This window comes from Vicia villosa, linkage group LG1, assembly GCF_029867415.1.
Source record: "Vicia villosa cultivar HV-30 ecotype Madison, WI linkage group LG1, Vvil1.0, whole genome shotgun sequence".
Lineage (NCBI taxonomy): Eukaryota > Viridiplantae > Streptophyta > Magnoliopsida > Fabales > Fabaceae > Vicia > Vicia villosa.
Genome location: NC_081180.1, coordinates 181,181,719 through 181,196,549, shown reverse-complemented (window position 1 = coordinate 181,196,549; position 14,831 = coordinate 181,181,719). Strand labels below are relative to the sequence as shown.

The 14,831-nt window shown below is 33.4% G+C and overlaps 1 protein-coding gene across 1 annotated transcript; it reads right to left on the bottom strand.

Moving 5' to 3' along the window:
• Nucleotides 1-946: 946 nt before the first annotated feature.
• LOC131620907 (uncharacterized) lies at nucleotides 947-6,384 on the bottom strand. Its single transcript, XM_058892097.1, has 19 exons — nucleotides 4,978-6,384; nucleotides 4,406-4,609; nucleotides 4,194-4,295; nucleotides 3,979-4,044; nucleotides 3,723-3,893; nucleotides 3,422-3,496; nucleotides 3,104-3,331; nucleotides 2,943-3,009; nucleotides 2,747-2,874; nucleotides 2,632-2,688; nucleotides 2,390-2,548; nucleotides 2,206-2,301; nucleotides 2,034-2,119; nucleotides 1,868-1,934; nucleotides 1,711-1,777; nucleotides 1,458-1,603; nucleotides 1,297-1,388; nucleotides 1,144-1,210; nucleotides 947-1,042 (listed from the first exon to the last, which is right to left on the bottom strand). The coding sequence occupies exons 1-19, from the start codon at nucleotides 6,382-6,384 to the stop codon at nucleotides 947-949; spliced, it is 3,381 nt and encodes a 1,126-aa protein (XP_058748080.1).
• Nucleotides 6,385-14,831: the final 8,447 nt, after the last annotated feature.

The window sequence follows — 14,831 nt, the reverse complement described above, 5'->3', positions numbered from 1 at the left end:
AGCCACTTATAAGAACATTTCAAAAAATTTAAACTTTGATACAAATGATGAACTGATAAAAGCAGTGGCAGGGTCAGTCCTTGAATAATGATTGAATAGGTAGTTGGCCTGCAAACTAACAAAACCGCTGCTCTAGCTTGCAAGCTTAACATCCATTTGATCTCCATATTTTCAAGTTCAATACAAAGTCTAGAAACCCTCTGACTTATTTTCGTACAAACATATCAAAGCCATTTGTTACTGACAAAAAATGGCTGTGCTATATGAATATAGTTTAGTCATCAACAAAAATAAACTTGTTAATGTTATTGCTGTGGATCAGATTAACTTTCAATCAACTAAAATTTCAGATTGGACTGCCAGCATATACTGTCTCCCAGTTTACAATACTTTTTGCATCTGCATGTGTTTAGATGCATGCATACAGACACTTGACATTGTGACTCAGTGTTTAGTATGGACAATTACAAAGTGAAGGGGGGAGTCCAGAAGAAAACAGGGTAATGCTTCAGATTAAATTAAAAAACGAGGAGGAATGGAGGATGACAGCAATGAATCAATGCAGAATGAGAAAATCCAATGTGAGCAGCACAGCAAGATTGAAGAGAAACAGAAGCGCGGATATGTATACATATAAAACCATATTTATGAATAGTACTTTTGCAATAAACTGCTGATAGACAAATTTAGAATTATGGAAGCATTTTTGCCAATATCATAGGTTTTAAGAAAAATATTTTTGCCAAGCAGAGAAAGGTTACCTTTAAAAGCATTTTGTACGCCTCCAATAATCAATTGGCAGCTGGTCCAAAAGTGTATTTAAGCCCGAAATAATATACATTTGTATTTGCTAACGTTTTTGTACCTTTACACATTGAAAAATTGAAATCTTACTGTCTTATGCCCTATTGTACAATTCAATTAGAAAACAAGGAGTCTTTCACCTTCATATTTCAATTTTCATTCCACCATGTTGTTCTATGAAGTCAATCATCAAACTGATAGCTTCTTCAGTTCCCAGACGGTGAGGTCCAGATAAGATCTATAACAAAGTATACATTACACATACAAGAAAGTACATTATCAAATAAATCCATATTTCACAAAATAAAGAAATTCAAATAAATCCATATTTCTTCTTACTTGTTTTACTATTAAAATAATCTCGGGAAGATTCTCATTGTTAGTTCCAAATAGGTATTCATCAGACCTGATCATTGTAGACAGGTTCGACATTTGTTTAGGCCAATACATGTACCAAAGTGGTCCAAAGGAGAATTAACAACACTTTAATACCTCTGTATCAATTTAGAAAGCAGCCCATGTGTATATCTAGCTTCAATGGAATCCTGCTTTAATGGCAAGAAGCTTAACCATCTCTGAAACACCTGCTTAAAAACCATTATCATTCAGGATAGCAAACAAAAATCCAAGGTAGAGAATCTATTTTGTATTACCTTAGGGTCTATACTGTCACCATGAAATTCACAGATTTTTCCAAGGGCTGCAACTGCAGTATCACATAACCTTACATCTCTATCTTCAAATGGTTTATCAATTGAAAGACTTTTCTTCATTTCAACATATAGGTAGTAGATACCGGCTGCGAAAAAACCTATTACTTGTCATATTCACACACACACTTGCACTCTTATAAGTTTAAGTGTTTAAATAACCTTTCAAAAAAAGTTAAGAGCTTAAAGAAGTTACCATCAACAAAGTCTTTAAATCGATCTCCTCCAAACATAGCGCAAATACCGATTGCCGCTATAGCATGCTAGAATAATCATTACCAAAAAATTAATAATCATGTTTCTTACACAAATAAATAAGTAAAGAATCAAAATTATGGACAATTTTAAAATACCGGCTTGGAACAAGGATAATTTTCCTTTAAAGCAAAACTGGAGGCTGAATTATATCTGTCATGATACCTATTCAAATAGCACCAACAGAGGAACCAAATGTATAAATAATAGAGGCATTTATTATTGCTATAACTTTAGACAAAACTGATAAGAGAAACGAATTACAGAGGCAATTTGTCCGGGAAAAGTGGCAAGATAACATTAAAAATGGCAATTCCAAAAGCTATCACTCTATCTGGATTGTCTTCTGCCTGCCAATAGTAGCATGAATCTATATCAAACATCAAATATATATGCAGGTTTTCTAGATGAGAAAAAATAACAAAGGAGAACATACCAAAAGCACGACAACATTTGACGCGAGGTCATCAGCATGTAGCATGAATCTGTCTTTAAATGTTTCAACAAATGTTGCTATTAAGTGAACTATATGCTGTGATGAGCAAAAAAGCTGATTACTACTCCTATTCTGTGGATAAAATGCATGTGTATTCAAAAGCAAAAGAGTTTAAAGATACAACCTGAAGTGTATCTTCTGTTGGTAAAGATTCACATCTACCTCCCAAAGTTCCAACTCCTTGTTCTTTCATTGTTCCAATTTTAGTAATCTTTTGTACTGTATCTTTTATCTCGTCAGCAATAAACTTGATCAAAGAATCATCGAAAAGTGAACTAGAAGACTGCATAATGAACACGTGTTACTATATAAAAATATATGATCCAAACATATTACCGATATATATTTAGCAGAATTGTATTGTACCTGAATGCATTTGACAAGTGACCTCAATATTATTGTAGTAACAACCTTATCAGTTACCTGCATTTGTTTTGAAATGACAAGAAATAACTTGATGCATAAACTAATAAATTAAGACGTTAGAGGGATAACCAAATACCTTCTTCAACAAGTCAACCACAGTTCGCAGAATGAAGAAAGTCCGATAACTTTTAATGTCATTATTTGTGTCTCCTACTTTAAGTGAGAGTAACAGGTTTGGAAGACCTAGAAACAGAAGGTGAATTAGTTTATCAAAAATAGCTGAAACACAAATTTCAAGATTTTAAGCTCACCTGAAATAGCAGTCTTGCGAATTTGAAAGTTAGAACATTCAAGAATGCGCACAAATAATATAACAACCTAAACATTTGAATACATGTTTTATTAGTCACATGTTTGTTTTCTAGGTAGACACCTCTACATAAAACACAAACTTCAGATCTATCAAACCAACCTTGGTAATGTAGGGGGAAAAGTTTTTAGAGGACCGAACAGCACAATATGACAAAGTATTACAAACCAGAACCATCATGTTTTCAATTAAACGCTTGTTATGATCATCCTTGAGTTTAGCAACCGTTAAGTCAAGACAGAGTTGGGCAGATCCAAGCAACATTGGAATAATTTTATCAGTAAATTTGTCAATACTCACTCTCGGGCATCGACAGATTTGATCCAGAACCTGCACAATGTTAATATCTATTCAATTAGTAATACAAACTTTAAACTAGCATTATCATGTGTTCTGTATTGATTTCAAATACTAGTATACCTTTAAGATGATATATTTTGTCGTGTGTTCTGTATTGCTCAATTTTCCTTCAAGTGATATTATAGATTCCATGACCTTCAAATGTTACAAGATAAATAAATTAGTACAGCAAAAAAATCATTTCATAAATATTTGACACCTTTATGATGTCTGAATTTGTCACAAATTCAATCAAATTTGGAATGATATATACCAAGATCATAAGGTACATCAGGCCTATTCGTGAACAGTCATAAACGTATTTGTATTACATTAGATATAATTTTACCCAATTTAAAATAGAATTAGCAGAAATACTCGCCTGAATAGCTTCTTGCTCTTTGAAGTTATCTGGCCCAACTTTCCTTACAAGATATACCATGCATTCTAGATATTTGGCAAGGACCAACAGTCTAAATAAACTTTGCTTATTAAACACAATGACTTTCAGTGCTTCCATTGTGGTATCGTAATAATTTTGGCGAAAAGTTCTCTGCATGCAACAATTGCATATCAAATCACATTAGGTTAACTGTTTACCGTAATCAAAACCTATGACTTCGGATATTAATGTATACCGGCATTAAAACTGCAAAGAGTCTCAGGGTATCAATAGCTTCCTCCGGTAACTTTGGATCTTCATGCTGAAATTTATTGTAAGTACGTAAAACATAAGAAACGATAGAAAAATAACAGTTGAGACTACACCAATACTATGCGTAAATATGTAGAAGCATAATACATGAGTAAATGAGAAGTTGATATATATCGTGAAAATTAAGGACTACCGTACATTAAGAAATGCATGTAATGATGCTACAAATTCCCCAAAAGGTGATATTTCATCTAAGCCGCAAATATTTACCAAGGATCGAACAGCAATCACAGCATATCTCTGCAGAAAATAATAAACAAAGGATATCATTTATGAATTCAAGAGTAACATTAGGAATATGCTGCTTTACTAACAGAGGTCAAGCAGCGAGCGGCATTAATATTTTGTACCTGTACACGGGCACAAGAGTAACTTCTAATTGAGGGAACTAGTTTAGCCAATAACTTCTTGTGATACCGGCCATTCATTAATAGTTCCTTATATTCAGTCAAACACTTAATTGCATTCATAGTAGCACAAAGTACTCGGGAGTCCGGATCATCTAGTGACTTAAGAACCAGATTCACAACTTGGTCAAAGTACTGCACCATGTCCTGTGGTGGCAAAAGGGAAGAGAGAATCATATATGAATGAAATTGTTAGCATCATAAATTTCATAATTGTAATTGCAGCCGCAACATAATTGTTTTCCTAATTCCTGCAGCAGATGGCAAGTTTCCAATTGTCATGATATTAAGGATCACAGCGCAATACGACTGCAGACCTGATTCAAATCCTTGATCACGATATATCCTAGCTCGCATGATAATAATAATGAAGGGGAGAAGAGTACGATTCTTCTCAAAACAATGTACTACAGAGAAGACATAGAAAAATTACATGACATGATTGCTCTTTCTATAAACTAATGCATCACCATGAAAACACTAGAGTTTAAAGCTCATTCAATAAACATACATACCACACTGATGTTTCTCTCTATGATCCAACCAATGGCAAGCATTGCTGCATGACGGAGGCGCCAATCAACATGAGATGCATAGTGCATGGTTATCGTCTCAGTTGTCGTGGGAACAAACACACCTTCATCCCCGTCTAAAGAGAGTGAATCGAACAAGAAGACCCCATAGTTGAAAGCATCTGTCATCCCATAGTCATCACAATCCTTATTGTCATACCAAAGAGGATCATCATCATCATCATCAACACACGACAAAAGGCTTAAAGAAACCGCAAGCACCCTCCTTACATCCTCATGAGAAAGATTCCCAATCATATTTACCATCTCTTTCTGATCCGCCGCATCAAGCTCCTTGAGAATACTAACTGCAACAAGCACCAGTTCCTCGCTCACATTTTCTATCTCTGCTACTCGAATCATGCACCAAAACACTTCCCCGTGTTTCCCCTCAAAAATATAACCATCTTCCTGCGTTACTAAATCCTTCAAACGTTTAACCCTATCCTCCAGAATCTCTTCTTCCCCGTGTTCGTCAATGATATTCAACAAAATCGGCAAGAGAACGTCACATATTTCTGTTCTCAGAAGACCTTTCGACAATACCATCAACGACAACGCTGCATTGTATGCCAATTTCTTCAATTCCCGATCCATCGAGTAAATCAATTCCAAGATGTTTGAGAAGACGAGATCAAACCTCCCTTGATTCAACCAGAACTCCCTATTTAGAAAAGCATTCTCCGAAAGCTCCGTTAACAACAAAAGCCCTTTCTTAATATTCGATTCCGCTTTTCCAGAAATGCAATCGCAAGCATACTGAAGAAGCTCCTCCCAACTGCCGAGAGAGAACTGATGCAACCTATCAGCGAGGATGCCAATCATTTCGCATAGCGAAGGAAACACAATTTCTTCAGATTCCACCTTGAGTGAATGAAGAAGAGGCTCTTTGAGTTGAACCATGATAGAGGAATGCATTGAACTGTTTACTCCTTCAGGAAGAACTTCAAGAAGAAGAGCAACGGTTTGTATTCGCGTTCGAAGCGGAGGGTGGAGTTTGAGGATTTTGGCGAGCTTGAATGAGAATGCATTAGGGTAATGAAGCGCGAATGATTTGAAAATTGTCATTAACGTTTCTTTCTTGGTTTCAGCGTATTCATCAACTGCTTCTTGCAGCGGCGAGAGGTCGACGGGTTCGAGTAATTTTGCTGCGTGTTGTTGAAGTTCCAAGCCGTGGATGAGAGATTTGTCTTGGGCTTCTTCAATGCGCCTTCTCTTGAACACTCTTTCTTCCAAGTAGTTGCGCGGTGGCGGGTTTATGTCTGGCTCGAAGGGATCGCGTAGGTGAGATTCTGGCGGAGGTTGCAACGGAGGCTTGTGAGTTGAGGCGGAGCTAGATGTTGACGCCATTGTTGAGAACAAGTTGAAACTTCTTCAATGGCGGATTTTGGAGGGAAAACTAGTTGTCAGGAATTGGTTTTTCTGGTAGGTGTCCACGTCAGCATATTCTTTCATTATAGGCTAACATGCATTTCATCTCGCATAATAACATAATAAATTTTTATAATTGATAGACAGACCAGTTTAATTAATTCTCAAATGTAGTTGGAATTAGCAGAAGAAAAATTTCATAATCAAAATTGGAGATATCAGTTTTATTAATTTATAATCCGCGTAGTTTATCTCGCATAATAAATTTTTATAATTGATAGACAGACCAGTTTAATTAATTCTCAAATGCATGTGAAATTAGCAGACGGAAAATTTCATAATCAAGATTGCAGATATCAGTTTTATTAATTTATAATCTGCGTAGTTTAACCCTGGCGTGTTCGTTTTATTTTTTTAACTATTTTTCGGTCATATTTTGATCAATCCAGTCCTTTTCAGCTGAGTGTTTTTTACTATGAAATTTGATCAAAATTTTTCTGTTTTTGAAAGTATATTTCGCACTGATTATTTTAATGCATTTATATTACTTTTCTGAACACTTTTGTGCCCGATTTTTATTCGTTTTAAGTCTATCTATTTATTTTTTTTGTATTAAGTCTATTTATTTTTTATTTTTCATCAAAATGTCCGAGATAATTAAATAGAGTTATCTGCATTTTCAGTTTAAATTTATTTTGATTATTTAAATTTGTTTTAATTTTGTTTAATTAATTTGACTTAATTAATTTTAAGACTTTCAATGGACCAATTCAAGACACTCCAACTCTCTCCACTCAGTCTTCTCCATTACTTAGTCCCACTCCCTCCACCTTTCTCTCTGGAGCCAATGAGCCAATGGCAATAAGAGTTTGTGTTGTTTATATGTTTTTGTTGATATGTGAGTGTAAATATGCATTATAAATTTGGGATATTTGAAGATGATTTGGTTTATAGTGGTGGGATATTTCTAGTGATAGAAACCTATAGTTGTGTGTTCTAATAGATAGTAGTGCCATTCCATTCTTTTTCTTATAAATGTATGCAGTATCAGTATCGTTTATTTTCCAATTCCGGATTCACTGTTTTTCAATGGTGAGTTTTATGAATGGCTTAGAGATCCATTTTAAAAACAAGCTTTAATGAAAGTGATTCACCTTTGCCACATTTCTATTATCACTTTTTATTTGTTTTATTTATTTCATATTAAAATAAGGGCTTTATTTTATAAAGGATAATGTAAGTGTTGCGGCGGAAATATTATGATTAAATTATTGATTAACTTAATTCGTATTAAAAGATTTAGTTTAAAAAAAGGGAGAAGATATGTTGTCACATTTGAGTGAAAAACACAACTTGCTAGAAGCATAGTGGTTTGCTTCACTACAAAAATTGACTAATATCCTTCCTTTAAAAAAAAAAGTTTTGAAAAGATAAAGGCTTGGATAAGATTTTTGAAAATCACTTGACAAAGTCAAGTTTTATTGAAAAAAAAAAAGTTGAGGTTTTAAAACAAAAAGTTTTTGAAATAGGGAGAAACTTTGAAAATTTAAGAATGAGGAGGAGATGAAGTGACTATCCTATTGCATATAATAAATTACATGAAATAAATGGTCTCGTTGTCAGGTAGGCCAAGAGAAAGTATTTGTGTGTGCAAGTGAATTAACCATAAGATGGAGCATGAATATTCCCTTTCCTTTGGATTGAGCCATAAGACAATTAACAAGTAATTAATCAGACAACCACAAATGTAGCAGATGAAATCTCAAGTGTCTTAGATGAAAGTTACAAAGTCTCAGATAAATCAGAAGATCTAAATGGTTATAAGTCTCAAGCACCACAAAGTATCATATGGAATTAATGCCTAAAATAAACCAAAGTATCAGATGAACTCCAAGCTAAGGGAAAGTAACCAAGCCCAAATGTCCAACTCGAAGCAAGGGATAGTAACACTTAGCACAAAGATACATTAAAAACTTTTTACAGTTTTATAGTTATTAGTGTTTTGATGAAAAGAAAAAGAAATCTCAAGGGGCAAAGGGGAAAAGGCAAGAAAGTAAATGACATGGAATGTAAATGGCAAGAAATTAAATGACATTAATGTAAATAGTGTGGAAAAGAAAAGTTAGCACAATAATATAGAGTTAATGTTAGTGATGATATTTAATCAACTGATTTGGGGCTAATGTTGCGCTATGTTAAGCAAATGTAGTTGGACTTATGTAGAAGCCACAACTCTTAGGGAGGTCTATCTAGCAATTTATGTGTCATGCATGTTAGAGAAATGACACAAAGTCATTCTCCTAAAACAATGCAACACGAGTCAAAACAGAAAGATAAGGAGATGAGAATAGAAGGAGAGATGATAAGAGAAAGAGAGACCAATCACATAAAGGGATCATCTATCATCAAGATCAACCATTCTTTCTTAATTACACACATGGGATAAACCTATCATCAATTAAAAATACTAAAGATGATCAAATGATCATCTAATGATAAGTTTAAAATGAAGTTCATACAACCAAAATGCCATCCAAAGATCCCTTGATCTTAATGAAGTCTTAATCACCTCAATTAACTATGATCTTTATATCAAAGGGACTAAGATCTTTATATCAAAGGGACTATGATGATGTTAATCGAAGGAAACTTTGCTTAAGACATCCCTACGTTCGAGGGACTTGACCATATAATCAAAGGCAACAAGATAGGGTTACCTTAAGGGTGAGTGTGTGAGAAGTGTGTTAGATTCAGTTATTTAATTTTGATGTTAGTGAGCTAACGTTCAGTTTATTAGTCTTTCATGCAATCCTATTAGCCATACATCTAAGCAGTTATAAGGTGCAGAATATAAAGGCAGAAATTAAACCTAAGCTATTACATGGCTTCGGGATGGAGGGTACATAACCAAAAACTGGGACGCAGAAAAATAAAGTCCTAGTTTAAATTATTACAAGGCTTTTGCAGTTACATGATTAATTAAAAAGAATGCAGAAAATAAGACTAATTAATTATTACAACCTCAGAGCAATTACATAAAAGAACAACATATGATAAAATCGGGAAATCGAGAAAAGAACAGAGATTAGAAGAGAGAGGATTGAAATCAAGGTTAGAAATAAAATCAGGGTTAGAAATCCTATTTTTAACCTAATTAATAATTAATTAAAACTAATTCTAATTAATTATTTAATTAAAATTAAATATGTATAAAATAAATATTAATTAACTAAAATCTAGGTCTAATTATTTTTAACCTAAAACTTAACCTAAATCCTAATTAATTATAATTAAGTTCAATGAGTAAAACAAGTATTTTTGTTGATTTTTGGTGAAAGAAAATTAAATTAAAATCCTAATTCTAAGTTTAATTAAAATTAAAAACAAATGATTTTAAGTCCTAATTCTAATGGTTAATGGCTTAATGGTCCAATGGTTAATTATTAATTAATTATGAAACTTGAATTAATTAGTTAAAGTAAAAGAATAAAAAAAAGAACCAAAAGAGACAAGTGAGGGGCGCTGGAATCTTGTGGAGTGGTCCTCTGAGAGTGCATCGTAGGGAAGCGTTTTCTGGCCCTTCAGATCTGATCATTGGAGATCCACCAGTCAGCACATGATAGTGTACGGTAGGCACGCGTGAGCTGGACGTACTGATCCTGCAAACATTGTTTCTTAAAGAAATTAAAAAGAATAAAACGCAAGAGGCATGGAGCGAACCCTTGCCCTTGCGCACCAAAGCCTTAAGAACCACTTCTCCTCCACACGATCACTTTTCATTCGCTGTTAACAAAGCAAGTAACAAACAATATATAAAAAACGTGCCTAATTGCAAAAATTCAGAAAAAAAAGTCAAACTGGGCCCATCTATGCGCGCATGGCCAATCAGAAGAGGAGAGAGAATCGCTTTTCGCGGACTGGCCAATAAGGACGAGACAGTGCATGGTCAAAGGTCCAATGCCTAGTCATTATCTTCAACCTTGGGCACCCCAAATTTAGCTACGATTTTTCCTTAAGCTTGCTACGAATCCTGCTACTAATTTTCGTAGCTAATTTTGGGGAGCTTCAAATCTGCAAAAAAATTTCAAACGGTTTGAACTAACAACCCAGATCATATATTTAGACCATGAGGAATTCAATGATGTAATTTATTTGGCCTGAATCCAATCGTAAGTACAACAATAAAAGCTATGCTTTCGTGAGCCCTAGCTATGGTGTATGATGTTTCAGCCATAAAATATCTACCATGATACGTCAGATCTGCTCTAAGGGATCACATGAACATGTTAGTAGCATTAGTTTGATGGAAAACACACTATAACATAAAATTCGATAAACAGAAAAAATATGATAAATGTGAGTTCATGTATGCATGGTTCATGATGTTACCGCCATGGAATTTGTTCCATACTTACCCAAACTTACCTCAGAAGTGTAATGGAAGGCTTAAAATTGCTTGAGAGAGGTTGTAAAACAAAACTCGATTATGCAAGTTTATGTGAAATTTTTTTTGGAGAGTGAAACCCTAATGCTATGGCTTTTCAACATTTCCTTGAAGGTCTGATCATGCTCTCTATTTATAGAGAGTGAAATTAGGTTAAGAGTTGGGCTTGGATATCAATTGAATCTTGAGGAAAATATTTGGTTTGCCAACTTGCATATCTTCCTCAATCTTGTTCCAATTTGTTTCAATCAGCCTCCAATCATCTCTAATCAAATCCTTGATGTTTCTAGAAGGACTATAGAAAGGAATCAGATCTCATGCGCCTTGTCTTAATTAATTTGCATTTTATTTAATTTATTTTGCATTTAAGTGAATAAAAATAAAATAAAAAATAAATAAATGGCATGGCTATGTATCAAGGGCATTTAGAAGTCTTTTAGAACATTATCGACATGTTAGAACCTAAAATATTAGGTCACATTGTTCAAATAAACAAAGTTTATCAACTTGCTAATTTTGGATTTTGTCAATTTTGCTCAACTTGCAAACTCCATAACTTGCTCACTCTTGATCAGATGAATACATTCTTGGTCAATTTAGGAAAGCTTGAGATGTAATCTACAACTTTGTGGTTTTGAGTTTTTCCATTTGAAGCTTCTTTCTTTGTGTAAGATGTTTTGACAAAAAGTGTCTTTTGGTCGACTTCAAAAGGACCAATAATGTCTTGAACCATATCTCTCAAATGAAGCAAATTTGGGCTTATCCTTAGAGAGACAAAGTTGTAGGGAATTCAATTTCCTTCTAGATTGAGCTTTGGTTGAGGAATTTCTGATGAAGTATGTGAAATTTATGCCTGGTCAAAGTTCAACTAACTTTCTTGAAAAATAACCTAATTTAGCACCTTCTTGATTGGAGATTATGTGAGCTTGAGGAGACTGCTTGAACCAAAATGCTTTGAAATTTGGAGGGCAAATTTTGGGGTGCAATAACAAGGAAGGTCAACACGCTACATCCTTAAAGGACAAGAGGAAGTAGAGGGTTCTAAAGGTCCTCGGAATCATATGCTCCCAGGTTGAAAGCAACAACGCCATCACGACTACTCATAACAACATTGGAACCTCCAAAAGGGACTCAATTAAGCGGGGTCTCACGTCAACCAAACGACGCATATGCCAAGAAGGTCAATCATGACTATACAACCATCATAATAATAAGTGCACTCAAGTCCTATTAGAGGACTTATTCCTCACCACAAAGAGATCAGTAAGCACCCACAAACAAAAGATAACAAACAAAAAACAAGTAGTAACATTAACACAAATAAATAAAATTAGGCCTAACCCACTGGGATAACAAGAATGTTTCCCCAATAGAGTCGCTAGTTTGTCATGGCAGGAAAATTGAGATTAAGCTATTGGTTAACTTAACTTGAAGTAAAAGCAAGAGTTGCCACCAAAATTTATTGTTTCCAAAGAAAGGAAAAATATCGATAAAACTCTAAAAACTACGAATAAGAGAAATTTGGATACGAGAGTTGGTTATGCATGAGGCAGGTATTAGCACCCGTAACATCTATGGCACTCCATAGGAACCTCTTTAAAAATTTGTGTTTATGTTAGGGGGTTATTTGTAAAAATTTAATCTAAAAAAAGGGAGAAGATATGTTGTAATATTTCGGTGATTTCTCAACGATCAATGTTTTGATTCTTCAATTTTTTATTTGCTACAGTGCTCTATTTCGTTCTTGAGCTCCAAAGAAGTGTTAACCCCTTCAAAATGTAACAAGACCTCTATCTATAGAGGTGGCAAAATAGCAGAGAGTGCGTCGCACACCTTCATTAAATGCACAAACCTTCCTAGATCGCGCGTCGCGCCCTCATGACCACGCGCCGCGCGTTCGAGATTGCCAAAAATCCTTGAAAACTCCTAGACTACGCTGCAAGCGCGCGTCGTGCGCCCAAAGCATGAAGAAACTTTCTTTTTCTTTTTGAAATCCCTTTCAACTCTCCATGCTCCAAGCTAAAAGGCACAACCTACAATAAAATCATCTAAAAATAAACTAAAATGATTAATAAGCTCGATTAATTAAACCACATATATGTAAGTCAAAACAAAAGGGAACAAATACGAAAACGCGATAAAATGGGTCGAAAGGTACCAAAATTTATACTACATATTAATGAAATTTGGTACCTAACAATGAGTAGAGAATAAGACATATTTTCAGCTTTCGAATCGTTCAGTTTGTCTTCAATATTAGAAGGGAGTGTTGAAGATATTTGAGAGCTTAGAGAAATATTTCTCTTTTTTCAGCTTTCTTTTCTTTTTGAACCTAAAAATAATAAATAATACAAAATAGTTAGTGAAAATTATGTGAGAAAATTGATGTACCAATAATAATATTTAATATATGTTCGATGCATCACCCTCTTTTATAGTTTCTCTTTATCCTAGATACAATAGGCACTGGGAAAAAGTAAGTCATCACTTCTAACTTCAAGATTGCCTTCAGCCCTAGCCTCGATTTCAACATTATTATCTTCATCATAAACCTTATCCAAAGATAATTTCTTGTCCTCAGGCATTAGAGGACAAAATTTAATTTTTTATTCCAAAATTTTCGCCTTGTCCTCGATTTCACGAGGACAAAAAATATTTTCAGTTTGAGGATTATTTCCTTTTACCTTGATGACTAGAGAACAACAAATATTTTCAAATTTCGAATTGCTCACTTTATCTTCAATCTTAGGAGAAAATTTTGAAGAGTTTAGTGAACTGGAACAATATCTTTCTCTTTTCTAGTGTGTTTTTCTTTTTGAACTTAAAAAAATAGTAAACAATAATTAATAGTAGATCAAAATCATGTAAAAAAATTATAGCAAGCTTAAAATTAAATTTAAGTTTGATGGATCACCCTCTTTTTATATTTTCTCTTCTTTCTAGTTAGAGAGGCATTAGAAAGAAGTAAATCACCACTCATAACTTTATGATTGTTTTCATCCTTTGCCTCGATTTCAACCTTATTATCTTTACCATCAACTTCATTGTCCTAACAATTATAGAAGTAAAATTTAGATCTTATACATAAAATTATAGCTTAAAATGTTTAAAATATAATTTATAAATAATACAACAAAAACAATTACAAATTATAATTTAATTCACAATATTTCTCTTTCTTTTCCTTGATTCCAACTTAGCATATCCTTCGGGAATTAAGCGATCCACAACCTTCGTAACTGATCGTAATTTTATACCACCGGTGATAACGTCATGAATATAGTACTTTAAAAAACAAAATTTAAACAAATTAAATCATTAGTATTGTATTCATAAACAATTATGTAATATTTTTAAGATAACTATATAATAAAAATATTCAAATCTAAGAACAAAAATGAAGAAACTTCAATCAAAAGACAACAAGTACAGGAAGAAAATAATATTTTTTATTGTATCGCATATTCTTGAATTCCTTTTTCAACATTGTACTTTGTAATGTTTAATATTGGACAACATATTATCCATACAAGATAAATATGTAATGTGGAAATCTATTCGAAATGAACAAGAAATGATTTTCTTGTGCATCACTTTTGTTGTCAATCGCTTTCCGTGTCCAATCGATTCCTATCAAACAACATCATCATTTACAATAATAAAACAAAAACAAAATATTTTTGATAACTCAATTGTATTCATAAATAATTTTGAAAAATATTTTTGATAACTCAATTGTATTCATAAATAATTTTGAATGAATTAAATAGTTAAACTTTAAATAATTATTGGACAAAAAATGAAATGATTTTCAACTATGCCTATTGTGTATAGAACAAAAATATATTATTTAGTCCCCATTTTCTAATTTATCCTTTTTATTCAATTTTTTTACACAATACCAAAGTGATATGTTTATGAAAATAATTATTTGATATAAGAATAAGTACCTCAGTCGGTGTAATTTTCGCATTTGTTCTAA

Excerpts from the sequence above, each read along its gene's own strand:
- LOC131620907 (XM_058892097.1), bottom strand. The coding sequence starts at position 6,384 with ATGGCGTCAACATCTAGCTCCGCCTCAACTCACAAGCCTCCGTTGCAA. Across the intron at positions 4,045-4,193 it reads CATTACATGCATTTCTTAAT|CATGAAGATCCAAAGTTACC; the intron begins GTACGGTAGTCC and ends AATAAATTTCAG. Across the intron at positions 2,120-2,205 it reads CAAATGTTGTCGTGCTTTTG|GCAGAAGACAATCCAGATAG; the intron begins GTATGTTCTCCT and ends TACTATTGGCAG.